General features: G+C 39.0%; 3 protein-coding genes across 3 annotated transcripts in view; 2 read left to right on the top strand and 1 right to left on the bottom strand.

The window, feature by feature from the left end:
- LOC118803532 (zinc finger protein 850-like) overlaps positions 1-14,199 on the bottom strand; it is a 34,621-nt gene extending 20,422 nt beyond the window's left edge. The window contains 3 exon segments of the mRNA XM_036564022.1: positions 449-464; positions 11,455-12,252; positions 14,102-14,199. Of these exon segments, the coding sequence (XP_036419915.1) occupies positions 449-464; positions 11,455-12,191 (753 nt within the window). The 5' untranslated portion in view covers positions 12,192-12,252; positions 14,102-14,199.
- Positions 2,050-20,481, top strand: LOC118803533 (zinc finger protein 420-like). Its single transcript, XM_036564023.1, has 3 exons — positions 2,050-2,151; positions 3,621-4,598; positions 18,984-20,481. Exons 2-3 carry the CDS (start codon positions 3,751-3,753, stop codon positions 19,849-19,851), a joined length of 1,716 nt encoding a protein of 571 aa, XP_036419916.1. The 5' UTR covers positions 2,050-2,151; positions 3,621-3,750; the 3' UTR covers positions 19,852-20,481.
- Positions 20,482-23,390: 2,909 nt separating this feature from the next.
- LOC118803527 (zinc finger protein 501-like) lies at positions 23,391-26,579 on the top strand. Its single transcript, XM_036564017.1, has 2 exons — positions 23,391-23,849; positions 24,936-26,579. The coding sequence occupies exon 2, from the start codon at positions 25,027-25,029 to the stop codon at positions 26,101-26,103; it is 1,077 nt and encodes a 358-aa protein (XP_036419910.1). The 5' UTR covers positions 23,391-23,849; positions 24,936-25,026; the 3' UTR covers positions 26,104-26,579.
- Positions 26,580-27,699: the final 1,120 nt, after the last annotated feature.

Genomic DNA, 27,699 nt, shown 5'->3' with positions numbered 1-27,699 from the left:
AGTTAACACACAAAAATACAGAAGAACTGCTCAGCCATTGGCAAAGTTTGCCAGAAAGAAGTGATTGAAAAGAGAGCCAGAAAAGAATATAACTTACCACACAACCTATCTATCTATCTATATATATATATATATATATATATCTATATATATATATATATATATATATAGGGTAAAGCCTATAAATATTATTTAAAAGAATGCATTATGTTACCCAAAAACAGATTCAAAGCTTACATTACTCAGTCAACTCTGGGCAGAGACTGCTTTGTGTTATTGTTTTACATATTTTGTAGCTACTTTCTTAAGCAGTAAATATCTCTCCAGCTACTTGTCAAAAAGCTGATGAAACACACCATCTAAAAAACAAACTAAACAATGTGAACACGTGTTAAACATCCCCCTACCTTCAACAGTTCAGATCCTGATTCTGTTCCGCCAACAGCACAGAGGTGTGGACAGAGCTCATCTCTTCTTCATGTAGTTGTTAGACTGAAAACATGGTGCAGTACTGCCACCATCTGATCAGGAGTGTGGGGCATCAAGATCTGAAAATGACCTGGAGATCATAGACCTGGAGATCTACCACCCTGGAGAGTTCAGATCCACTGTGTTTAGCTCTAATATTCAGATACCTCTGAAGGTCTTACCTGGAAGAGGTGTGGTAGACTATGGTTGGAGCTAAACAGGGTGGTAGATCTCTAGGACCAGGACTGGGTCTTAATCCCAAAATATAATGATAAACATTTGCTGTTAATTAACTCCAAATTCTTCAAAATACCCAGTCTAGTCTGACTAGAGGAGAATAATCTGTAATGAGACATTAACAAACCTCAATTCTAACCGGCTGAACCATATTTTTATATTCAAGATGTTGTTATATTACAGTGGGTCAATAGTAGTCCACTGACCTCTTGCTATCTGGGATGTATCCTAGCAAAAACAGTTGTGACAACATTGTGACAACCTATTGTTTTGGTGCCCACAACATTGTCACAATGATGAAATGTAATTTCTCAAATTTGTGACAACGTAGTGGCAGCGTTGTCAGTGCGTTCTCACAACCTCCTAGAACCCTCATAGGTTCTATTATGTTGTGAATGGAACTCTATGGAATTTTGCAAACAAGTCATAATACTGTAAAGCAACTTTAATTAATAATGAGGTTGTGACAAACTTGTTCAGACAACATAAACAGCACCACCTTTTGACATTGTTGTAGCAACACTGTAAGAAAGTAGACACTGACAGTGTTGTGTGTGGGATGACATGTACCATCCAAGACAGCAAGCATATATCGGTCCGCTGGCTTCATAAGGTCAGCCCCCATGACTGTTTGCCACTGCTGGTCCACCCTCAGACCACCTAGATTACTGCCCTGCATACAAGCTCTAAGCAGTTTTTAAAGATTTTAAATGCACAGACACTTTTATTCATAAAATAAACAAACATAAAATGACAACAATTTCAAACAACTGAGAGAAAAAAAAATGACTAGGCCTGATGTAAAATGATTTTAAGTGGAATAAGTGGAATTTTGTCTAACGATGAGCCAGTGGACCACCAGCTTTGCTGGGCCAACAGTGGTCCGCTATCCACTTGCTGTCAGGGATACTGAACAGACCAGACATGCACACAAACTGTTGACATGTATTTAACTATACAACTAAAATAAGAATACATTAAACAGAATAGAGTGATAAGGAAGAATAATAAAGGGTTAATGTGAGAGGATGTGTGTATATCAGTACATTTGCAGATATTAATACCAATATGCAAGTCTGAGAAAACATATAGTCACTATTATATCCAGTATATCACAGAATGATATGAACAAGTTGTGAAAGTAACGTATTACTGAATGTAAGCCTGACTTCTTAATCTGACTGTAACCACGCATTTGGCTTACCCAATCGCAGAGCAGGAGGCGGGGTTTGTCGGAATACGAGTGGGATTGAAAATAACGCTCACAGTTCCGCCTGATTTCGTGATCACGTGGGTTTAGAGTGACGCGCCCGGGAGTCCAGGAGGTGGCGCTGATTCTCTAAGCGTGGCTGTCCAGCACCCTTAGAGTGGAGAAGCAGAAGACTCCGCTTTGATCTGCAGTCCAGCCCTGCGGCGCTGCTGGAGGAACAGCAACAGGAGCTGAAGGTAGGAAGCTGGTGGACACGTCAACACTGTTATACTGTTTATTCACTCTGGATGGACGGACGCTGGATAGGTGCTGTTTGATATGTACAACTGGTCACTCGAATATAGAGATTATAGGGAGGTTTCCCGGTGGCCTGTCAGTTTGCACGGACGGTCAGACCCTAGATTCACCTATTCAGATGTCAACACTGTTCCCTGTGTCTCTGCAAACTAGTCTGTGGCACAGTTAATCAAAAAATACACACTTAAAAATATGCTTCTTCAAGGGCTCTTTAACTCTTTAATGACAATGGTTCTATTTAGAACAGTGAGTTTTATATAGAACCACTTACATGCTTAAATGGTCCTTCAGATTGATGGAGAATGTGTTGTGCATTGATCTGTATTGAACCTTTTGAAAATGGTTCTATAGAGCACCAAAAAGGGTTCTGCTATTGCTGCCATGTCAAGCTTGCAACAATAGAAGAACGCTTATTGGTGCTATGTGGAACCATTTTCAAGAAAAGGTTCTGTATAGAACAATATACGACACATTCTCCATCAATCTGAAGAATCCTTTCACCATGCGAAGAACTATTTAAGCATGAAATGATTTTAAATAGATCTCATGGTTCTAAGTAGTACCATTGCCTTTTCTAATGAATCCATGAAGAAACTTCAAAACCTAACATGAACAAATGAAACTGAATATCAGTCATAAAGACTATACTGGACTGAACAACAATCAAAGTCTAAACACTTTAATGGTTATTGAGATGACCTTGTCATTTAATGTGTGCAAATAGACAAATCGCAGCTGATTCCCATCACAGCTGACATCCTACCATCCTAAGACAATCACAGCTGTTCTCAGAGTACAACTTACAGAAACTATATGTGTAACCTTTTCCTTTCTGGCTAAGATTTACAGTACAGAACTATCGTCAGTAGAGACAAGCAGGCACGGACACAGCGGTAACACCTGGAAACCAATATTTATGAGGGGTTTTGATTGGTTGAAGTTACTCTTGGAAAGAAATGCATCCTGTAGTAACCAAGAATATACTTAGTGGTCTATTTGAATTAGATTGTACTATTTATGAAGTATGTGTACATCATTTTTGTTGTCCTGACTCTGAAGGGTTAGACGAGCCTGACTGCATAATACTGTCTTACAGGAACCATTAGAATTTCGGATAGATTGAATCTTTTCTTGCACTTATTTTGAGACAAAAAATAACACCCACAAATAATATACCTTCAGGTTTAATGCAGATACGAGCCTAAAATTCAGCAAATCTTATATTAAAGAAAGTGATATCTATTTGTGAAAGTATAAATGTGAGATGAGCTCTTGGGAGGCTTCAGTGATTTTACCATAATCAGACTTTATCGTCTGACCAGTGAACAGTGATTTTCAAGTTTCCAGTTATGATCTAATTTTGCTGCATTTCACATTTACAGTTTTACTGTTTTTTCTTCTCTTCTAGAAATGAATGATACCCTATTGCAAGTCTTCTGTTTCTGGTGTGCACTTTCCTACTCCGCTCAAATTTACCTCCACAAAACCCTCAAGAGATTCCACCAAGAGGAATGTTAAGCTGCTGACAGTAATTAAATATGGAGAACATGACATCCAGAATGGTCTCCAATGCTCAGCAAACATCCTCTGGAATTCTCCACAGTAAAGCATCTCAGAGACAAACACAGAAAACTACAGGCAAGGAAAAACCTCGTCACTGCTCAGTGTGTGCAAAGAGTTGTACTCAACAGAGTCTTCTCAAAACCTACCAGCACATTCACACAGGAGTGACGCTGTATTACTGCTCAGAGTGTGAGAAGAGTTTTGATCAACGTAGTACTCTCCAAATACACCAGCGCATTCGCACAGGAGAGAAATCATATCTCTGCTCCGAGTGTGGAAAGTGTTTTAGAGATGGAGGTGTCCTCAAAACACACCAGCGCATTCACACAGGAGAGAAGCCCTATCAGTGCTCAGAGTGTGGGAGGAGTTTCAATCAACAAAGTAATCTCCAGCGTCACCAGCGAATCCACGAGGGAGTGAAACCATTTTACTGCTCAGAGTGTGGGAAGAGTTTTACCAGACAGAGTCATCTCCAACGACACCAGATCATCCACACAGGAGAGAAGCCGTATCGCTGCTTGGATTGTGGGAAGAGTTTTACTCAACAGAGTAACCTCCAACAACATCAGCGCATCCACACAGGAGAGAAGCTGTATCACTGTTCAGAGTGTGGGAAGAGTTTTACTCTACAGAGTAACCTGCAACAACACCAGCGCATCCACACAGCGGAGAAGCCATATGACTGCACAGAGTGTGGGAAAAGTTTTAGTCAACTGAGTTATCTCCTTAAACACCAGCGCATTCACTCGGGAGTGAAGCCGTATTACTGCTCAGAGTGCGGAAAGTGTTTTAATCAACTAAATTATCTCCAACAACATCAGCGCATTCATTTTTGAGGGAAGCCATATTATCGCAAGTTTGGGATGTGCTTTTCTCTACAGATGACTCTCCAACAATGCCAGTGCATTCACACAGGAAAGAAACTGTATCACTACTTTGAGGGTGGGAAGAGCTCCAAGGCATTCAGGTACTTTAAAGACACATGAGTGCACTAAGAGCAGTGGTGGAAATGGGCCATGACACACCAGAATGCTGTTCTAGGTGTACAAGTCTAGAGGAAAACTATAGATTTTCAAAAGAAGACCTATTTTTACTTTACATTGTTGATGAAACCATGTTTTGTGCTAAACACCAAGTCCGGCCTACAGCCTATACATCCAATAAGAAGACTTGTTGTAGGTTCCCAAAGTACTGCATTGGGGAGCAGTTTGTTGTAAGATATGGTGAAAAATGTAGAAACTCCACCACCTAGCAGTTGACTTTTTTTTTCAAATCTTGGCAACACCTTTGACGTATCTGGTGTAATTACTGTAAAAATGTTATTTGATGATTCATATGCCTTTTTATTGAAAATTTCAACAGGTGAGCTGATTTTAAAGTGTCCATGATAATTAGTTAGTTAGCTAAAGATATCTTGTATGACCTGAAGGAACAGTAAGTATTGATGCCTTGCTGTCCTGCTAATTCATTGGGAGCTGGCCCTCAGTAAGTCCACCTGAATCTAATTCAATACATTTCACAAATGTAGTTTTCAGTTTGTACTGGCATATCTTAATAAAATTGAATAAATCCATAATATAATTAGCAATCATGCATGTTACATGTGTTTACTTTACTAAATAATGACAAACAGATGAAAAGTCTGGAGTAGGGTTCATGTGACCCCTTCCAAATAAGCCCACTCATTGTTTTATTTATTAAAAAAAACATTTTTTAAAATGTTTAAGCTCATTAACAATAGAAATACTCTGTTAAGCAGGACTGACAAACACCAAAACTGGGAACCATTATTGTATTTGTGTATTCTTATACATATTATATTCGTCTTATTTGTATATGTGTGTATAATCTTTTTATCTTATGCCTTTAACAAGATGACTAAGCATAGCAGTTTTAGTAGACAGTCTATGTTCATCTAGTAATAATTTATGAATTTCACAGGGATGTCAATCATGGACACTCATGCTTTTTTATGTAACAGTATTAATTTGTTGAAACAAAGTAGCCTTTGCTATTTTCCTATTAGCATTGTATAATTTCTGCCAGTGCCAATGAGACTTACGTTACTCCTGTTCAAACCCTGCTTGTTTTTATGGAAAGATACTTTTAATTTTTTATTATGTCACATAGCAAGTCTTTTTCTGGAGTATGCTAACTCTGCACACTTCTGCTCTTTATTAATAGAAAAGAAAGAGCATGCACTTCCATAAAGAATATCTAAAATTAACAATTTTTGAATGCCTGTTTCACCAATATCTCCCCAGTTTCAAAACTCCTTTCTGTCTCTAACCAGTCCCTTAATAGCCTTGCCACTTCCAGTTTTCCTAATCTTCTCTCTTATAAATTCACTCTTATGTCTAGGCCATCCCCAGCCAGTCCTTACCATTCCTCCATCCAACCTCCATGTCTGTAATTATTTCTGTAATGTGACAAAATGCAAAAAGAGAAGACTGTAATGAGAATTTAATAGAGGAAGCAATTTTCAGAATTACAGGAACACAAATAGGAAACAAGAGAATGAAAAAAATGGGTTACAATAACCTTCACTATTTTGACAGGTCAAACACACACAACCTCACGCCTAAAGGCTTTACTAAGGAAAAATATTAAAAATACAACTAAGAAGGAATTAGCAGGGTAAAAAACAAAAAGCCAAACATAAGACAGAGCAACATGAGCGAGGTAAGGGGGATCAGAACATCCCCAGTTTTCTTCTAACTCACAGACCTGGACAGAGCAGCTGTATTTTCATTTTAAAATTATTTGGAAATTAAACAAGTAGTTGGTTGATTGATTAGCATAACTAAACACAATGTCATTGGTCAACAAAGATGATATCTACGTGTCCATCAAGAGCATCCTAATGACGTATGCAAAACTTCATCAGACTCAAAGACTTGAAAGTGACCAAATAATAATAAAAGATGAGGTAATTTATTTTACAACTCTGTTTCCAAAAAAGTTGGGACGCTGTGCAAAATGTAAATAAAACAGAATACAATGATATGCAAAACATTTAAGCCATATCTTTAATTGAAAATAGCACAGAACAATATATCAAATGTTGAAATTGAAAAATTTTGTTTTTTGAAAAATAAAAAGATATGCCACACTTGTAAAGCTGTGTAATAATAAAAAAACACCAGGTTGAACATCTCATAACTAATTAGGTTAATGGCCAAATGGGAAGTAACATGATTGGGAATAAAAAGAGCATCCCGTAGAGGCTGAGTCTTTCAGAAATTAAGATGGGGAGGGGTTCAGCACTCTGTAAAAGACTATATGGGCAAACATCACACCAATTCAAGTATAAAGCTTCTCAATGAACAAAATCACAAAGAACTTCCACCAAGAGGAATGATTTCATCATCTACGGAACATAACATCATTAAAAGATTCAGAGAACCCGGAAACACGATTCTGTAGTGGAATTCACTGCATGGGCTGAGGAACATTTTCAAAAGCCAGTGTCTGTCAACAAAGTTCGTCACTGCCTCCACAAATGCAAGTTAAAACACTGCTGCCTTCTCTGGGCCTGAGGTCATTCTAATCAAATACATTAGATACTGTAATCAGTAACCCAATAGGTAGTACTGGCTAACAGATTCTCTCACAAAGGGTCGGCCTTAGTCTGTCTGCATAGATGATTCTAGACACTGGAAAGCCCCTGGGTTCACAGAGAGACCTGTGTGTACTTACTGACCCAGTGAAGAGAGGGGCAAGGTGACCTTGAAAGGTAAAGCAGACTGGTAAAAACCTGTTGAAACCAGTTTTTAGGAGTGAGCTCATCATGCGATGGCCAAATTGGCCATGGACAAATAGATGCACCTATTATAGAATGAGCTAATATAAAAATTTGAGAAGGTGGAGGGATATCAAATTACACAAGATAAACGTGTAGTTTGCAACACTGTACTTATGCAGTGGGGTCTCTCTCTCTGTGCCACTTGATGCTGAAATAAAGAAGCAGCCTTTTTCCCTCTTCCACAAACTCAGCATCTGAAGACTCTTTCCTTTTTGACATCTTTTGAGAACTTAAAACAGTTCTTTCTGAACGTGTTTAGCCAGTATTAAAAGATTTCTTTTTTTATTCATAATATAATTGAAAATAGTACTAAAATAAAATATAAGGTTTACATGATTTGTACATCATTACACTCTGTTTTTTTACATTTTGCACAGCAACCCAACTTTTTTGGGAATGAGGTTGTGAAAGTGTTAAAAATTCCAACACATAAACACCAATTAAAATAGTAAACGTTAGCTGTACATACTGGTGTTGTTAATGGCAAACACTTCAAGAAAACTGAACTTTTAGCAAATTCAGCAGCTGAAAGCAGCTTCAGGTGACTGTACAACAACTATCAAAGCAGACGAACAAAGACTCAGCAGAGCAGAATCTGTGAGGAAATATTTTAATTCACCTCAAGATATTTGAACCATGACCATAAAATAAAAGGGAAAAGCAAAACTGACAATTTGGCTATGTCACTGATTTTGCACTAGGCCAAAAATGAACTAGTTCATCTACACATGAAACTATCAAATGTAACAGGAAGATCAAAAGTAGCAACAGCCTTTAATTTTCTTCTGTTAACACTGTAGTGGAACAACATGTCTGGAATATTCTGTTTGGTATTGAACCAAATGGAGCTAGAAATATAGGCTTTGGTGTGAAGCTCACTTCAACACAGGCTAAATATAAACAATTTTTTTTTCCTCAGAAAAATAAACCAGTCACTTTCAGAGTCTCGCTGACTCAGGCTAAGGTGGTACTCCGGTACCATGACATCAGGGCAGCCCATGCCAATCGGTGTCCTGCTCTGCAGCTTACAATCCAACAGTGTTGATGATTCACCATGACAGTCATAACAGGATGGTGGGAGCAGGAGAAAAAAGAAACAGCTTCTCTCAAAACTCAGATCCAAAATATGTGTCAGCATTCATTATAACCCACAGCACATCAGTCCTTTTTGCCTAATAACGATGTAATCTGGGCACAGAACGATGGGAAGGCTGAGTAAAGTCCAATACTGTTTGAGTATTGTCTGAGAGCCAGTCAGTGGGACTTCTTACCCACTGAGGTGTAGCAGATAAACAGTTCCAGTGCAGTCAATAGTGAAGTGGGCAGACAGGGCTCAGGAGTCTCTGGAACAGAAAAAGGTCCTTTTTAGGATTAGAGGAACATAAAACAGAAAAAAAGGAATATAGAATTTGCTTTATTCTTTTAATTTCTGTGTTTAACACCCGAAGTTCCCGCAAATGTAGCACACAACTTTTAGAGCTGTCGTCAGACTGAACTAGACCAGAGAGACTAATGGACAGAGTTTGGGTGCATTTACAGAGCGCTTAATAAGTAACATCATTCCTGGTCTCCTAACTCTCCGTTTTGTGCAAGGAAAAGATGTCCAACAACAAGGCAAGTACATCTAAACATAATATCACTGATTCAGTTTAGTTAATAAAGATGTTCCTGTGGGTCCCTCATGATGTCTACATTAGTCACTCTCAGTCTACAAACACTGATATCCAGGAAGAGAACAAACACCACACGAACATACCACAGGTCTCACAGACACACGTAGATAAAAATACATATCCTTAAAAATAATATTAAAAACATAGTGATGTACAGAGATGAAACAGCCAAGCAATACAAATAGTTTAGTAGTTTTACATTTAAACCTTTAAATTATTTTTGTTCCTGTATTTGCTACTGTTTTATTTCATCCTGAAAAATTGAAGCGTACTTCTCCAACATGGACATGCTTTTGTGAAGGGAACAGTTAGTCTTGTGATTGGAGTGTGGTTGAGCTGAGAGATCAGGAGCAATCTGGAGGAGAAATCTTGCTCTGGCAGAAATGAGAGTTCTAATCAGCAGGATTCTGTGATGATATTTCGGCACTCTACGTAAGGAATGTAAGGGTTAGTGGCACAGAAGTTGTACATTTTCTGAGCTGCATGTGCAGAATAGCTGTTAGAGAAGAAAAATATTTGTTGTATTCTTGCAGGAACTAATGACTTCATTAACAGAACATCAAACTCTAAAGGACCATTTTAAGATTCTGGCTAAATTTGGTTTTGGGAAAATTATGTAAAGTAATCTCTGGCCCGCAGTGGAAACTTAAAATGAATCATTATGTTTAACCTAATGGGTCAAAATTGGAACCAGAGACAAAGAATAAAACACTTTTCTCTAACCTGTCAGAAACAGGTCTTCATACAAAAACCAAGTGAGCAAAACACATGGTTATATTGCACTGGTCATGTGTTAATTATGAAGTTGGTGTCTTCATTTGCATGGAAGTTCTTAGCAGATAACTTGCTAAATTAATCCAGCCCACTGAATGAAGTGTCTATAGACTGTCAGTAATTACTGCCTCTCTTAGAAATTCTGCCCCAATTCATAAACTCAGTGTTGCCCTTCACTTGCTGATAATACTCAGTTACCCTTGTCAGCCCAGCCAGATTTAATGACACAGTTGCTGGATGGTTGCCCTGCTGTCTGTCTAAATCAGCTCCAATTAAGCTCACCGGACAAAAAAATTTGTTACATTGCATGTTTAAGGTGGTAGTAACTTCAGGCTCCTGCAGATGGCGTTGCATAAGGATGATCGGGCTATACATACCTGTTGGGTGTGCGGCCTGATTCATAGATTTAGAAGAGGTGGTACAGTGCAGTGAATGTCTCTTTGATGTATGGAAAATGGGTCGCAAAGCAGATGTTAATGATTGGCAAAAAAGAGTGATTGCAATTGGGCGCCAAAGGCCAGAGTGTGAAGAAAGTAGCTGAATTTGCAGGTGTATCGAAGCATACGGTCATACGGGTCAACCAAAAATCCCAGTCTACAAGAAACACCCCGCAGGTATTTATGGCCTGATCATTCCAGTGCAACACCATCTGCAGGAGCCTGAAGTGAGTACCCCCTTAAACACGCAACAAGAGTAATTTTTTGTTTGGGAAGCTTGGTTCAAAATGCAGCAGCCTGCATCCTTACTGGGATAATAAAGTTTGAGCACATAACTCCAGTCTTATTCAGTTTACACTGGCCTCCTGTTAAGTTCTGCACTGTCTACAGTGGGGTGGGCAATATGGCTATATTGCATTTTTACCTTGATAAATTACATCACTGTACTCTTTTCTGTGCATATCTTGGGCATCGTCAGCGCTTAAAGAACATGACTAACAGCATGTTTCATTATAGAGAGCATAATTAGTTCTGTTTATTGGGGTAAAAAGATTATACTGTAAAGTTAATTTGCTTTGAAATAGCACACCAGAGCATAGTAAGAACACAAGCTCAATAGGTGTTTTGAAAAATCTAGATTAAAAACATTTGTATAGGCTAGTATAAGCCTAGAGGCTTTGTGGCTCATTTTCTCTGTATGTAATTGTGCTGTTATTTTCATTTTACTTATATTACTGTGTAGAGAACTTTGAAAAAGTGTTTTATAAATACAGATTTATTATTATTATCATTATTATTATTATTATTAGTAGTAGTAGTAGTAGTAGTAGTAGTACTTACAATAATATTAAAACTTAGGGCACCAAAAATGTCTCAGCTGATCGACTATGTTTAGATTAAGGGAACAAATTCCAACCTTATAAAACAGAGATAATGAAACAATGTATTTGACCAACTCACATGTCATGATTTGTCTCATTCTTAGTGCACTTGTGTGTCTTAAGAGTACACATATGTCTAAAACTCCGGCTACACTCGGAGCAGTAATACGGCTTCTCTCCTGTGTGAATGCGCAGGTGTTCTTGGAGACTACTTTGTCGATTAAACCTCTTCCCACACTCTGAGCAGTGATAAAGCTTCTCTCCTGTGTGAGTGCGCAGGTGTTCTTGGAGAGTGCTCTGCTGATTAAAACTCTTTCCACATTCTGAGCAGTGATATGGTTTCTCTCCTGTGTGGACACGCTGGTGTTGATAAAGAGTACTCTGCTGTTTAAAACTCTTCCCGCACTCCAAGCAGCGATATGGCTTCTCTCCTGTGTGTATCCGCAGGTGCTCTTGGAGATGACTGTGTCGAGAAAAACTCTTCCCGCAGTCTGAGCAGCAATACGGTTTCTCTCCTGTGTGAATGCGCTGGTGCTCTTTGAGAGTACTCTGTACAGTAAAGCTCTTTCCACACTCCGAGCAGTGATACGGCTTCTCTCCTGTGTGAATGCGCTGGTGTTCCTGGAGGTGACTCTGTCGAGTGAAACTCTTCCCACACTGTGAACAGTAATATGGCTTTTCTCCTGTGTGAATGCGAAGGTGTCGGTGGAGAGCACTCTGCTGAGTAAAACCCTTCCCACACTGCGAGCAGTGGTGAGGCCTCTCCTTGTCTGCATTTGTCTTCATTCCTCTGTGAGATGTAGCAGAAGACGTTTGTCGAGTAGTGGAGCTCGTTCTGGATGCCATGTTCTCCTATTTATTCCCTCTTGATTCCAGCAGTTTGGCTGATTCCATTTGGCAGCATCGTCTAACACATGCATGTGGAGAGAAAAAAGACAAAGGCAAAAATATTCAATTTTGAAGTAAAATGCAACAAAAATACACCAAAACATACATGTGGCAACAGAGGTACTTGGAAGTGATGCTAGAGAACAAACACTTTTGGTTTTCTAAGGAGCTTTTTTAAGTGTATAACATGTAAGAGTGTGAGGACCTTTTTAAAGAATACATCAACCCATGTGTTCTTCTGGTCTTTTGCCTCCTTGGCATGTTTGAAAAAAAAAGCATATTAGGAGATCTACAATACACATTTGCCAAGGCGGAATGTAGTGTCTGACCAGAGGGGCATGGAAGGGCACAGCATAGCATCTAACAACACTAACTGTTAATATCAAACAGCGCTAACCAGGAATTTCACTTGATTAGTCAATGGTCAACATATTAGTACAATAGTGACAATCACTAAATATTAAAGATGCACTCCAGTGGCAAAGATTTGAACGGCATCATTTGAATTTTCAATGGACGTGCAGGTGCAAAGCAGTGGGTTTGAGCCTATGGAATGCCGAGTCTGGGAGAAAGTGCGAATGAGGCAGCACTGATCTAACAGAATGTAAAATAAAGTGTGGGATATTCCGGCCATTTCATGAACTCCTTAGTTTTATTAACAGCGTGAACCAGGTACAGTCAGAGGGATACACAGAGATGGGGTGAGGTTTTCTTCCCACTAAAAACTTTAGCTGATTAAATGTATGGTTATCTCAAGGAAGAGTCATGGTAACTATACAGTAACCATAGTTGCCTTGAAAAACAGTCAAATCATAGTGTAAACAAAGTTACCAAAGGAACCATAGTATTTAATTCACAGTAAAACTTGTGAATTTTTGAAAGGGTATCAGTCAAGAACTCCAGTCTTGAGTGTTTTTGATTTGAAAAGCTGCAACTCTGATCTTCAACTTATTTATCACATGATGTTCGACATGCATGTTATACAATCATCCGAGCCGCCTCACTGCAGAATTTAATCGCACTCTTCGTTCAAGTTTGTACAGTATTTCAGAAAATTTTAATGTTAAGTTTGAAAATTATATAAAAGTATATACACTGATGTATTATCAAACTTTAAAAAGAAATGCTGGCCATTTTTAATAGACAGCGCCAACAATATACAATACTTCACTTAGGTCATATTCTCAATGAAAATTCAATTCTTCATAGTTGAAAACTAGCTGTGTTATTGTCATTAGACATGAATAGCAAACAGATACATGCTCGGATAGATAGATATATAAAAAAAATAAATGAATATGCCAAATAAGTAAATGTGCCAACTTACTCTGGGACATATATTTCAGCCATAACACCTTATAGACACAAATATGTATAACACATATTTAATAATATATGACAGAAAACATTCATATATGGATGGCACGTTTTAAGGTTTTTACGCAAATATTTTGTTTCCTTCAAATACTTACTAATGTAGTGGAAATCAGAATAAATCAGCTGCATAACTGAACTATAAAAACATTGTAAGCTGTGCAATTAAAAATGACAACATGAAATGAATGCAAATATTGTTCTCTGACACATTTCAATAATTTTATACTTAAAAACAAACCGATGAAGTGACAATTATAACTGCACTGGGATACAATCAACCATGTATCACACGTATATATGGCCCTTTATGATCTACGTGCATATATGTTATATATCAGATTTCCGTTTGGGTGAGAAAGGCTAGCATTACGCAGCCAAGTCCAAAGGCTGCTTCGCGTTGCTTCACTTGCTTCTCATCAAGGGTCAATCAAACACACATCGTCAATAAATATCGTTCTAAAATGTGAACAAGAGTTAAAATACGTCCAAACCTTCAACAGTTAAGCTCCTGTTTCCCCCAGCACTGTCTGGGATCTTCTACTTCTCCACTTTCTTCGGGTTGGAGAACCACAGTCATGGAACTAGCGCCACCACCTGGAATGTAGGGGGCTTCACGCTGAAGTTTGACAAAACTGGGGGCGTTACTTTAATCCCACCCGTATTCCGTCAAAGCCCGCTCCCTGCGCTGTGATTCCAGCGGTTAAAACATACACACTTAAAAAAAGATGGTTCTTCAAGGGTTCTTTAATAAAGGCAACATTACTATTTAAAACCATGAATTCTGTATAGAACCTTTTCATGCTTAAATGGTTCTTTGCATGGTGAAATGGTTCTTCAGAATGATGGAGAATGTGTTCTATATGGCAACGAAAGGGTTCTGCTGTTGTTGCAAGCTTAGCATCCTAACAATAGCAGAACCCTTTTTGGTGCTCTATAGAACCAATTTCAAAAAGCTTCTATATAGAACCATATGCAGCACATTCACCATCAATCTGAAGAATATTTCACCATGCAAAGAACCATTAATGTATGAAATGGTTCTATATAGAACTGTTCCCTTTGCTCAAATAAATACATAAATTTCATTTTATCATTCAGAATAAGAATATTTTTTATGTACGTCATCTGCGTTTGCTTTCATGGTCCGTCAGACTGTTTAAGCGAACTAGCAGTTCCACTGTGTGCTTTGGTTGCTATAGTAAACCAAGCAAACTCTAAGGACGTGTCATCATTCTGTAGTCGGCTTTATGCCCATATTAGGATCTCCAGGTCTAAGCCGGGTTTCTCTATGACAAAAATCAATACCATTTTCAAAAATCGCAGCTGTTGTGTCCTGTGGAAAACCAAAATGCCTCAAAGCTGGTACGTTTTGGCCTGTGTATGTTTTTCCTGGAGTGTGACTGGAATTTGAGGTCAAAATACAAATAATGCTACATAAGTGCTACGAGCAAGCTAACACTAGATCTACCACTCTGCAGAGTTGAGCTTCAACCCTGTTCTAACACACCTGATCCAGGTTATGAAGGCCTGGAAGAGGCATCTGAATAATAGAGCCAGGTGTGTTGGATCTGATCTCTTCAGGGTGACAGATCTCCAGGACTAGGATTGAGCAGAAAATCTTTGACAGCGTTAAATACCAACACCGTCTTATGATGTGAGTTCAGCACACAGCAGTGTTAGCTTGCATGTAGCAATAGTGTATTGGAAATTGTATTGGAAATTGTATTTCAGTTTCAGTCACTTTAGTGATGTCCAGAGGAAAAACCTCTATATGGCAAAACATCAAGTTTAAACAGACATTTCTTTATATTCAGTCTGAGGACTGTTTCTGTAATATGCATGTTTTCACCATGAAGCTTTTCATTACAGTTGTATGCAAGAGTTGGGACACCCCTGGTCATGTTATACATGTTGCTGATGTTCTAACTGAAAAGAAATGAACACCACTTTGCATCGAGCATAAATATGACATATCCGCAAAGTTTAATAAACAAGTACAATTTATTTGCTGAATTTAACATGGTGAAAAAAATAAAACATAAAATGTGGTGTGTGCATATGTTTGCTCGCCCTTTCAGTCAGAACTTTGTAAGAACGTTTATGATTTAATTTAATTAATTAATTTGGCTGAAATCACACCTCCCAAATGTTTCTGGTAGCCAGTCTTTCTATTCTTGATTTGACAGAGTTTTCCTTGCGGAGTGCTTCCAGTTCAGAAATATTCATAGATTGTCTCGCAAGCACGTATGTAAATCATTACAGAACAATGCAGTAAACTGTAAATGGTTTAACTGAGCGTAACGTTTATTATGTAATTTTACAAGTGCTCAGTATGAACCTCCTCCAGCTGTACAGACAACATCAACACCATAGTCAAACTCATCCCGTACTCAATTGAGCATGTCGGGTGTCGCTGCACTCACGGCTCTTTCAGTGCGATTTCGGAGATCATCCAGTGTTGTGGACACTGTGAGCTGTTGGAGGTTCACTGCCCACGAAAATCACGCTGCACAATTATGACAGATTCACTCTTATTGAAGTGGAGAACGCAGAACGCTTTCTGCTCAGGGGTCTCATCTCCTCTCAGACTGAAGAAGCCATCTTCCACTGACAGTCAGAAACTCTATGACTCCCTCTTTCGATTGGATTGTTATTGGTTCCTAGACACCTCACGGTTGTAAAAATATGGTGCTTTGAAATCGGATGAATCTTTTTGAATCACCCTGTATTTAAGGGACGGTGATGGCCAGTTCAAAATTTTAATCCTTTGTTTCTTGAAGAAGTTCAAGGTTAATATTGATGTATGTTGCACAAAACTGTCTTGTTGGCAGTGGCAGCTAGTGGTTAGATCATTGAGTGATTGACAGGGTCATGGGTTCAATAGCTGAGTCTGCTAAGTACTCCAGGAGTAGCTTATCATTGCTGCCCCTGTGCCCTGACCATGCTTTCAGCTGGGATATGCAAAGAAAAGACGTGTTGTACTGTGCAAGTAAAATGACAATAAAGGCACTTTTTTGTAATATCTAGTCTCTTCAGTTTCGTGTGCCAGTGGCTGCCACACAAACCAAACTTCTCCATTTCCAAACATACTTTGGTGAATATAAAGAGACAATTGGATCAGACCAGAGAACCTGATCACAAATTGCCCGTGAAGCTGCTCAGGTTCTCCTGCGTTCTATGGTTTATGCGGTGATGTGAACGAATTCTCACCTGGCCAATCAGCGGTCTGCCCAGATGAACGTACTACCCAATCACAGCGCAGCAGGCGGGGTTTGTCTGAATACAGGTGGGATTCAAACTCACGTCCCTGGCGTGAGGTCCCCTGCAGGTCAGGTGGTGGCGCTGATTCTCTAACTCTGGTTCTCCAAAAGTGGAGAAGTAGAAGATCCGGCTTTGATCTGCAGTCCACGCCTCCGAGCCCATGCAGTGTTGTTGGAGGAACATAAACAGGAGCTGAGCTGTTGAAGGTGAGGTGTTCGACAGTTCAACACAGGTAATACGTTGTGTTTTTTTTCCCACTGACTCTAGACAAAATAACTGGAGAGGTTTTGATTTTTAAAGTAAGATTTAATGGGTTCTAAACACTGAAGCAGCTTCATTCAGACTTGGTTGAGTAATCTTGGCTATTGTGCAAGGAAATGTAGTATATTGTTATTGCAATTATCATTTATGGTGTGTAGTGGTGTTTTTCTCCAGTGCTTCAAAGTGCTGTTTTGAGTTTGAGGAAACCTTATAAAGTAGAAGTTAGATCTAAAGACAAGTCCTTTGGGTCTGGCTAGTGTGCTTTTTGGCTTATCACATGGGCTTCTTTTGTTATTTTGTCAGCTCCTTGCTAACTGTAGAGATATATACATACTACATCTGCATGTGCCTTTTCTGCTTTAGAGTGAATTTGTGTACATGAGAAGTAGATATTATTATAAGCCATTATAAAAAATGTGTACCAAAAGTGAAAAAATACCACATTGGATGTGTTAGTTTGTAGAAATATGCTCACATTTACAGATCCTGTAGTACGTTTTACATGCAAATGTGTTGGAGACAATAGCAGCTGGTTCTAGAGCAAGATGAAGTACAATCTCAGAGATGTTAAGGTTTGGTTGGGGGTTGCTGGACAATGGCTGGTAGATTAAGAGGTGGTAAGACTGGCACCAGCAGTTATCTATGTTTGGTGATTAAAGGCGGTTAAAAGAGGGGGAGGATGTGTGATGTATGAGAGCTGTTTAGGAGTTTGATGGCCTACTTCAGTGTTTCTCAACCCTTGTCATGGAGGCCCTCAGCCTTGCACATCTGCTTTAACACAGCCACTTAAACTAAATAATGAGCTGAGTAGTTGGGTCAGGTGCAGGGAAAACACTAAAGTGCAGAGCACTTGGCCTCCAGGACCAGGGTGGAGAAATACTGGCCTAGTTCAGGTGTTCCCAGGCCCAGTCCTGGGGGTTCTGTGCTCTGCTCAAGTTCTGTTTTTTTTTCTTTACTCAAAAACTCCTGGACAGAACAAGAGGAAAAAAGGCTTAGATTTAGCTAACAAGGCAGCTATTTACATCTTGCAAAGCAGTTGTCTTAGAGATATTTGGTACTTGATTGTGTCACTGTACCTGTATTGAGAACGTGTTAAAGTCTGTGTTGTAGCTCCTCAAGATTTATGATTCAGAAATGTAATGTTTTTATAATATATGATTCTCTTAGGCAACTATGATTACTTAACGCAAGATCTTTATATAATCCTTTACTCTTATCGCTAAGAATAAATCAAATAAAACAGTGGCTGTGTTGGTTTTAGAATTTTCAGTATAATGTGAACATTATTAACATGTAAGACTGGCTACAAAACAAGTTTTCTTGCTCAAATTTTACACTAAAGAGTAAAATGCAACCTGCATATGATTCTATGTTGTTATAGATTTGTAAAGTTGTGTGAGTAAATGCATGCAGAACAGGCTGGCATGTCATTTTGAGTTGGTACACCGTTTGTGGGCTAAATTATATTTCGTTCATATGAGTTCATTTCTTTTTTCTTTTTCTCTCCTCCACAAAGTGTCTACTGCACACATTCCACCATCACATCAAAGGAGGGCCACCCAGAGGAATGTTAAGTGGCTGAAACAAGGTTAAATATAAGGATATGGCACCCAGGAGGAGCTCTAGCACTCTGCAAACGTCTGGTGTTCTCCATACTAACACATCTCCTGGCCAAATGGAGAATAATACAGGCAAGAAGAAAAGTCACCAATGCTCAGAGTGTGGGAAGAGTTTTAATCAACGCTGTGGTCTCCAAAGACACATGGGCAGTCACACAGGAGAGAAACCGTTTCACTGCTTGGAGTGTGGGCAGAGTTTTACACGACATACCACCCTTGAACTTCACCAGTTCATTCACACCGGAGAGAAGCCGTACGATTGCTTTGAATGTGGGAAGAGTTTTAGAGAGAGAAGTACTCTCATGAAGCACCGGCGCATTCACACCGGAGAAAAGCCGCATCGCTGCTCGGAGTGCGGGAGGAGTTTCACTCAGCTGGGTGTTCTCCAACGACACCTGCGCATTCACACAGGGGAGAGGCCGTATCACTGCTCAGACTGCGGGAAGAGTTTCAGTCGACTGGGGCACCTCAATGTGCATCAGCGTATTCACACAGGAGTGAAGCCATATTACTGCTCAGAGTGTGGGAAGTGTTTTAGAGACCGAAATTTTCTCCGGTTACACCAGCGCGTCCACACAGGAGAGAAGCCGTATGACTGCTCAGACTGTGGGAAGAGCTTCACCCAACGTGGTCATCTCACTCGACACCAGCTTATCCACATGGGAGTGAAACCACATTGCTGCCCAGAGTGTGGAAAGTGTTTTACCAGGCCGAGTCACCTGCGACAGCACAAGCGCATTCACACAGGAGAGAAACCGCATCAGTGCTCAGAGTGCGGGAAACAGTTTAGTAGTCAGAGTAATCTCCAAATGCACCAGCATATTCATACAGGAGAGAAGCCGTATCAGTGCGCAGAGTGTGGAAGGAGTTTTAATAAAAAGATTAATCTCAAAACACACCAGCGCATTCACACAGGAGAGAAGCCGTATCAGTGCTCAGAGTGTGGGAAGAATTTTACTCAACAGAATAACCTCCAAACACATCGGCGCATTCATACAGGAGAGAAGCCGTATCGCTGCTTTGAGTGTGGGAAGAGCTTCAAAGCCAAACGTACCCTCATAAATCATGAGTCCATTCACACAGGAGAGAAAACCAAATAACAGAGTGTGGGAAGAGGTTTAATTAACATGCATTTCCAGTTATACCAGTGTATTCACACAGGAATGATGCTGTAGGTCAGTGTGCTGGTCAGAGAGGAGCTCCAGGTGACATACTTGTTTATATACCAGACACACAAATGCCCTGAAAGCATCAGGAATGCACTGCAATTGCATTATGAGAGTAAAAGTCTGGAGGGAAAGGAGGGTCAGATTTTTCTTATGGACAAAATTTCCTTTTCTGAACGCGGCCCACGTCCAGCCTGCAGCCCATATAACCAATACGACACACGTAAACAAATCCTCCCAATTACTCCCAGTAGATTCACGTACAGCTTGTTTTCGACAACATAAAGCAAGTGAAAATTTGAATCACTATATGTAAAAGGCAAAGTTTTTATTGCATGTAGAACTGCACCTTTCTTCTGGTCCCTCTTCCTTTTCTAGCCTTAATATATGGTGAAATCGGTCAGGAAATTCCATAATTGATAGTAAGTAATTGTTTGCATTATAATTTCCTCAACCTGTGTTGATACCATTGACAATGTATTCAAGTTCTCAAAATTCTTGATGGTTCATATTTTATTTCCCATTAATGAGCTAAATTTTTGTCCATTAAAATGAGCAATTTGCCTAATGTGTTGGTTTTTTCATGTAACTCTAGTGCATTCATACAGCATTCAGACCTATTTTTTCTTGTTAAGTTACAGCCATACTCCAAAGTTGATTAAATATTTTTTCCTCATCAATGAAAAACTGGTCCATAAAAATATATAAACAGGTTTTCACAGAATTTTTGAAAAAGTATTCAAAATAAATGGAAAAATAATGTTTATGCAAACATTCAGACCCTTTGTATTGACACTTGAAATTGAGTTGCATCCTTTTTCCACTGATCATCCTTGAGGTGAGTTTCTTGGTAAAATACTCTTGATTATTTAGATCAATACCAGTTTTACTGATTTTAACAAGCCCTTGTCTCTTGGCCTTATTAATGTCAGCTCAGGGGAATCCCCAGCTCTGGTGTTAGATGAGACCTCAAATGGATATGTGATTAAGCGAACCCCAGAGAACTAGAAAACATTGCGACCTGGCGGATTTCCCTTTTCAAACTCCATAAAAATGGCTGACAAAGCTGTTAAGTTAAAGCAAGTAAACTATTTTAAATGCTTAGTGTTTCTTAACCATAAAATTTCATTTGCTGGGCTTTAAGATACAAACTTGTCTAACGTTCTACATGACTGTTGATATAACCATCACATTACTCTGCTAGCGGCCTCGTTTACATTCCAAAGGCTACACTGTTAACAAGAACAAAAGAAGGCAGGACAGTGTTGTTCTAGTAAGTTTATAGCCAGACAAAGTAGTTACTCACACACCTTATGTACATTATGCTCAAACTTATTAAAAAGTTTGCATGTTTAGTCAATTAGCTCACCGTGGCTAACCTAGCCAAGGGCAAGTCTGTTCCGTTTTAATAATCCACTCCTCACCGTCCCCTCCTCTGCACTGAGTGGATACTTGTGTAACATCAGTGTAGCACTCATCCGAGTGGTGAGTCGAAATGGGTAAAAAAAAATGAAATTAAACAGGGCTTAAGACTCACAGACTAAGTTGTCCAGCAGCAAAAAGGAAACAGTGTTTACGTTAATCACACTGGTTTTCATGTCTAAATCAAGTTTGAGAGCTCTCTCTTCAGAAGAGATAACACTAGAGCTAAAGCTAACACTGGAGCTAGTAACTTTTATACTGATAACTTGTATATATTCATGAGTGTTAAAAAAAAGGAGGAAAGGTAGCAAAACCATTGTTGGCAATTAGCTCCGAAACATCTATGAAAAGTAACTGGCTTTTTTGCTGCATTGTGGTTTAATTTTGGCCGTTCCTTTTGGAAAACCATCTTAAAGTCACCAACGTTACCAGGGTCTCTCTGATTGACTCACAATTACAAAATTCTCTTCAAATTTTCAGTGGGATTCAAGTCAGAAAAGAATTATTTTGGCTGTATGTTTGGGGTTGTTTTGTTGAAAAGTCCATTTTCTCCCCAAATTCAACATTTTGACTGTTGAGGGCAAATTTACTGCACTGCCATTCTCACTCCAGGTTTGTTCTGATGCTGTGTGTTCTTTGCTTGACAGAGGAATTGGTGCTTAGAAATGTGTGTGACTGGCTTACAGGCTTGTCAATCAAACTGTCAGCTGGAAAGAGAAGTCTTTCTTGTTGGTAGTTGGTGCGTCCCTGCTATCACAAATAAGGTGTCATTTGAAATAGTTACTGCCCAAATGGTCTAATAGAGAGCCAAATCCAACTTTTTGGGGGAGTGCAATGATTGTTACTATTCACTAATCACTATTATTATCAAAATAAATCAATAAACATGAATCAGATTTTTTTGATAAACAGTTTAATAGTATTTGATTCTTTTAAGATTATTACAATCTTATTTTTTGGCAACAAACAAGATATTTGAGGCTGGCCTGTAACTGCAGAGTTAAGAAATTTATTCTGGAGAGACCTGGTGTATATTCAGGACATCTGAATAGTAGCTGATAGTAGTTTCAGGAGTTCAGTTTTGGAGACTTTACACATGGTATGCAGGACGTGACAGGTAACTTGGTGCATCCTAAACTGTTTTTGTGTGTGTGGTTGCTTTCATTGTCTTGTGTAGCCTCTTTAACTTTAAAGGGGCTGCCAACTTGTAAACTCAATTGCAAATATTAAAAATATCTTAAATATACCAAATATTTGTAACTTGGTGATGCTTAAACCAAGTTAAATTTGAAACTATATATAGTTGCTGTCACTTAAAAAACCTATAACGCTGAAATGTCAACTTTTCAGGAGAAAGAAAAAGCTGGCAGGTGTTCAAATGGTGTTCAAAGCTAAAAAGACTCTTTTGACAAAAGACCCTGTTGTGAAGTTCAGTATTGAAATATTTTTCAAATATTACTTTGCATTAATAAAGTAAATAACCTTACACTTCTAGAATACTAGTGCTCTTTACTAAAATCTCTTACAGAGGTGGGCAATTTGGCAAAAACATAAAATAATACTTGAAGACATTTTCAAGACATTTTTTGGGACATTTTTCCAGTATTTAATTTTTCTGAGATTCTGAGACAACGGAGTGCACTGATTTTTATCAAATGATAAACTTAAATTAGCCTATTATTTGTGTTGACCTACATAATCTCCAAACAGACATTATGCATTACAGAAAGCATCTTAATTAGCACGTCATGATATTAATTAGTAGAATGACTTAGCAATATGTTAGTGCTTAACGATTGTCATTAACGGCTATTCAGATATGACTCAATCCTCTATTAACGTATGTTTTATTATTTTCTGATATGTTACGTATTAGTCTATTAACTGTGATAAAAGCTTTAGATTAGTATTAATGCATATTTATTTGTGGACCAGTATTGTAGAGTTTTGTATTGTAGAGTACCATTTTATGATCTCTACTCATTACAAGTGAGCCTGGAGGTAATTCTCGTTCCGGCCTCTAGGTGTTAGTGGTGAGTTGGAGTGCTCGTTGTTAGAAGGTAAAAGAGGCAGAACACTCACAGTCGAACTGCAAGCAAGCAAACTGTGTTTATGTTTCTCATGCAAAGGCCTGTTTTGGGAACAGTCAGTTTTCATGCATGTTGGCTCCTGTAGAATGTTAATGTGAGTGCATTAGAATGTGAGTTCAGGGTTTGGAGCAGATGCTTACATTGGCTGCAGTATTGTCTGAAGGCCTGTGCTGAGTAGGTGTGGTGATACTAGATATTAGATTTGAGTGATTCTGAAGAACCTGAAGAACCTTCTGTTAACACATTGTATAGAGGCTACCATCTGAGCAACAGTGCAGCTGGGCAGATGTGGACTGTGTTCTGCATATGAGCTCTTGTGGATGCGGTTGTTTGGAACATTAAGACCCATCATCACTAACCTCTAGTCGTCATACCACCAACCTTCTTCATATGGACTAATCATCCTGAAATGACAGACAGGTGAGTCTGATTTGTTTGCATGGACACGAAGACTTGGATTGAGAAAGAAATGTATGGACTTTACACATAGTGTTATGAATAGTGTTTTGCATTACCAGTGCTTGAGAGTGTTTACATTCAGAGTTGTGATGAGTTCTTTAAACATGTATTCTGGTATATGTAACTGATGACCTGTTTAAAACATGTATTTTTGTAACCTAAAAAAATACTTCATAAGGCTACATGACAATTATGTAAGGGTGTCATGACAACTGACATAACCCAACGTAAATGTTTATAAGTGCTTATTCCAACAGGCCTTATTCACTATAAAGGTTACATTTGCCAATTTTGATTAAAGTTAGATAAAGAAGCCTTTATGACAGATGATGCCTATTGGAATAAACATTTATAAACATTTATGTAGGGTTATGTCAGTTGTCATGACCAGCTTATGTAGGTGTTACGTAGCCTTATGAACAGCACCCTGCAGTAAAATGTTAATCTTTGTTCTTCAGCTCTTCTCTTCTTTGGCTGTTTCTTGGCCATCTTTCTTTCCTGACAATGCATGAGTCAATGTATTGTTGCTTATTGGCCAGAATAGTGTTGTGTCTCTTGGCCCAAAATACTTAATTTATTTCCCATTTACAGAGCCATTGCTGTGCATGAATATCAGATTTTATGTCCAGCACACATACAGAACAGAGAGCTAGTGGACTGTGAGATGTTCACTGAATTAAATAAAGTGTATTGGATTGAAATCATATATTGTGCCTTTAAACTGTAAGAAACCAATCTATGCAATCAAACAAGAGACTATAGATATTTGTTGGCACCATATGTCAAAGACAGATATCACTATGTGTCATCTGCACATTATGGAAACTAAAACTTTATTTATGATTAGTGCCAGGCAGGGAAAATGCATAATTCATCAAAGTAGGTCCTAGAATGAAACCTTGTGGGACGCCACAAGATGCTGCCTGGTTCTTATGCCTAGTGGGAACCAAAACTGTCTCCTCTCAGACATCACTTTTTTTCCGCAGAGTGTAGCTTTGTTGCATTTTACATTAAGACTTTAATATTTTTTGTCTTTTTGTCTTCCAGAAGTGAATGACGTCCTGTGAAAGGTATTCTCCTGTTTCTAATATCCACCTTCCTACACAGTTTAAATTTATCTCCCAGAACACGTCAAAAAATGCTACCTACAGGGGTCAGACTGCTGAAATCAGAAGATATTCATTATGAGAATATGGCTTCTAGAACAAGCTCTGGTGCTCAACAGACATCTTCTGGTACATCGCACAGATGGACACAGAAGAACAAGAGCAAGAAGAGGACTCACCACTGTTCAGAGTGTGGGAAAAGTTTTAATCAACAGAGTGCTCTCCAAGAACACCAGTGTGTTCACCAAGGAGAGAAACTGTATCAGTGCTCAGAGTGTGGGAAGAGCTTTAATCAGCAGAGTAATCTCCAACAACATGAGCGCATTCACACAGGAGAGAAACCGTATCATTGTTCAGAGTGTGAAATGTGTTTTAGAGATAGAGGCACCCTCAAAATACACCAGCGCATTCACACTGGAGAGAAGCCATATCAGTGCTCAGAGTGTGGGAGGAGTTTTAATCAGCAGAGTCCTCTCCAGCGACACCAGCGCATTCACACAGAACAGAATCCATATCATTGCTCAGAATGTGGAATCTGTTTCAGAGACCAAGGTACCCTCAAAAAACACCAGCGCATTCACACAGGAGAGAAGCCGTATTACTGCTCAGAGTGTGGGAAGAGTTTTAATCAGCAGGGTAATTTTCAACGTCACCAGCGCATTCACACGGGAGAGAAGCCGTATCAGTGTTCAGAATGTGGAATGTGTTTTAGAGACAGAGGTACCCTCCAAAAGCACCTGCGAATTCACACTGGAGAGAAACCGTATCACTGTTCAGAGTGTGGGAAGCGTTTTAATCAGCAGAGTCATCTCCAACGACACGAGCGCATTCACACGGGAGAGAAGCCGTTTCATTGCTCGGATTGTGGAATATGTTTTAGAGACAACGATACCCTGAAAAAGCATCAGCGCATTCACACTGGAGAGAAGCCATATTACTGCTCTGAGTGTGGGAAGAGTTTTAATATCCAGGGGAATTTACAACAACATCAGCGTGTTCACACAGGAGAGAAGCCGTATTACTGCTCAGAGTGTAGGCACAGCTTTAGACATTTGAGTACTTTAAAGACACACAAGTGCACTAAGAGGGAGAAAGCTCTGAACGTGTGATTTTCAGTATTATGTGATTATTCTTATTATCACTTTTTTAAATGAGCAATCTTACCATTATTTTTAAGATTTAGTTGCTCAGCAGGAGGTGTAGACAAAAGTATGGTGGTTTTGTGCTTGAGAGAAAGAACATTATACAGTATTCTATGTTCTGTACACAAGCAAGACAGTTTTGTGCAACATACATTTATATCAACCTTGAACTAAGAAACAAAGGATTTAAGTTTTGAATTGTTCATTGCCATCCCCAGACTTAAATACAGGGTGATTCAAAAAAATTCATCTGATTTTTAAGCGCCATCATTTTTACAACCGTGAGGCACCTAGGAACCAATCACAATCTAATTGAAAGAGGGGGTCATAGAGTTTCTAACTGTCACTGGAAGATGTCTCCCGTTCAGTCTGGGAGGAGATGGAGACCCCTGAGCAGAAAGCATTCTGCATTCTCCACTTCAATAAGAGTGATTCCGTCATAACTGTGCAACGTGATTTTCATGGGCAGTGAACCTCCAACAGCTCAGAGCGTTCGTCGTTGGTTCCACAACATTGTATGATCTCTGAAATTGCACTGAAAGAGTCGTGAGTACAGTGACACCCGACATGCTCAATCGAGTATGGGATGAATTTGACTATGACGTTGATGTTGTCCATACAGCTGGAGGAGGTTCATACTGAGCACTTGTACAATTACATAATAAACGTAACGCTCACTTAAATTGTTCTGTAATGATTTACAAGTGAAATAAATTAATGGAAGCGTATTACAAAGGCAAGCGACACTTTTTTTTCATCTTCTTAGCCATAAAACCCTTCAGCAAACTTGGTACAGGTAGTTGCCATGATATAACACTAGAGGGAACAACATCACAGCAAGTATTGTCACTAACGTTTGTGTGTTGGCAAATTGTCACTACAGTTGCTCCTGCAAGCTAACCACAAACATTAGCAAACAGGACACAACAGTACTGACCTACTGGTTCTGTGAAACAGCAAAAATAAGTTGATGTTACCCACCTGTCAAGCAGAAACAGTGAAACATCCTCGTGCCTTTTTATGCCTTTCAACTCTTGATAGAGCTGCAGTCAGCTTCTTGTCCGAATTTCCCCGTTCCGCCTTAAACGGTGCAGCAGTTACAGTCTGGCACCTCAGGCGAAATACGACTCATGTTTTATGTCACTAATCAGCTCTCAGGATCGGTTAAGGGAAACATCGGCCGATTGCATATTTGTATTATATAGCTGGAAATTGGCTGATACCAATCACTCCTTCCATCTCTACATAAAAGTACTTTTAGTTCTTGTTGATACTGTGTAATATTATTTTGATGAACAAGTTCAGACCTGTTTACCAACTGAGCCTTTTGGGATGAGATGCTGTTTTGAAGAAAACATTTATGGCTCTATACAATTACTCAAGAGTTTTCTTGGAGGTCCAGTAGCTTTAGGAGAGTAAGATATTCTCGCCTAGTGTTTTATTGTCCACCTGCTCGGACATTTCTGATGTTTTAGTGTATGTCATTTTTTCTTCATTTCAGTGCCAACTTTTTATTTCTCCACTTTTGCTCTGTCCATATCCTGCTGATATGATTCACATAAG

The sequence above is a fragment of the Colossoma macropomum genome, unplaced genomic scaffold (genome assembly GCF_904425465.1).
Source record: "Colossoma macropomum unplaced genomic scaffold, Colossoma_macropomum, whole genome shotgun sequence".
NCBI classification, from domain to species: Eukaryota; Metazoa; Chordata; class Actinopteri; order Characiformes; family Serrasalmidae; genus Colossoma; species Colossoma macropomum.
This window is presented reverse-complemented; position numbering and strand designations above follow the sequence as displayed.

Excerpts from the sequence above, each read along its gene's own strand:
- LOC118803533 (XM_036564023.1), top strand. The coding sequence starts at position 3,751 with ATGGAGAACATGACATCCAGAATGGTCTCCAATGCTCAGCAAACATCC. Across the intron at positions 4,599-18,983 it reads TATCTCCAACAACATCAGCG|CATTCACACCGGAGAGAAGC; the intron begins CATTCATTTTTG and ends ACTTCACCAGTT.
- LOC118803527 (XM_036564017.1), top strand. The coding sequence starts at position 25,027 with ATGCTACCTACAGGGGTCAGACTGCTGAAATCAGAAGATATTCATTAT.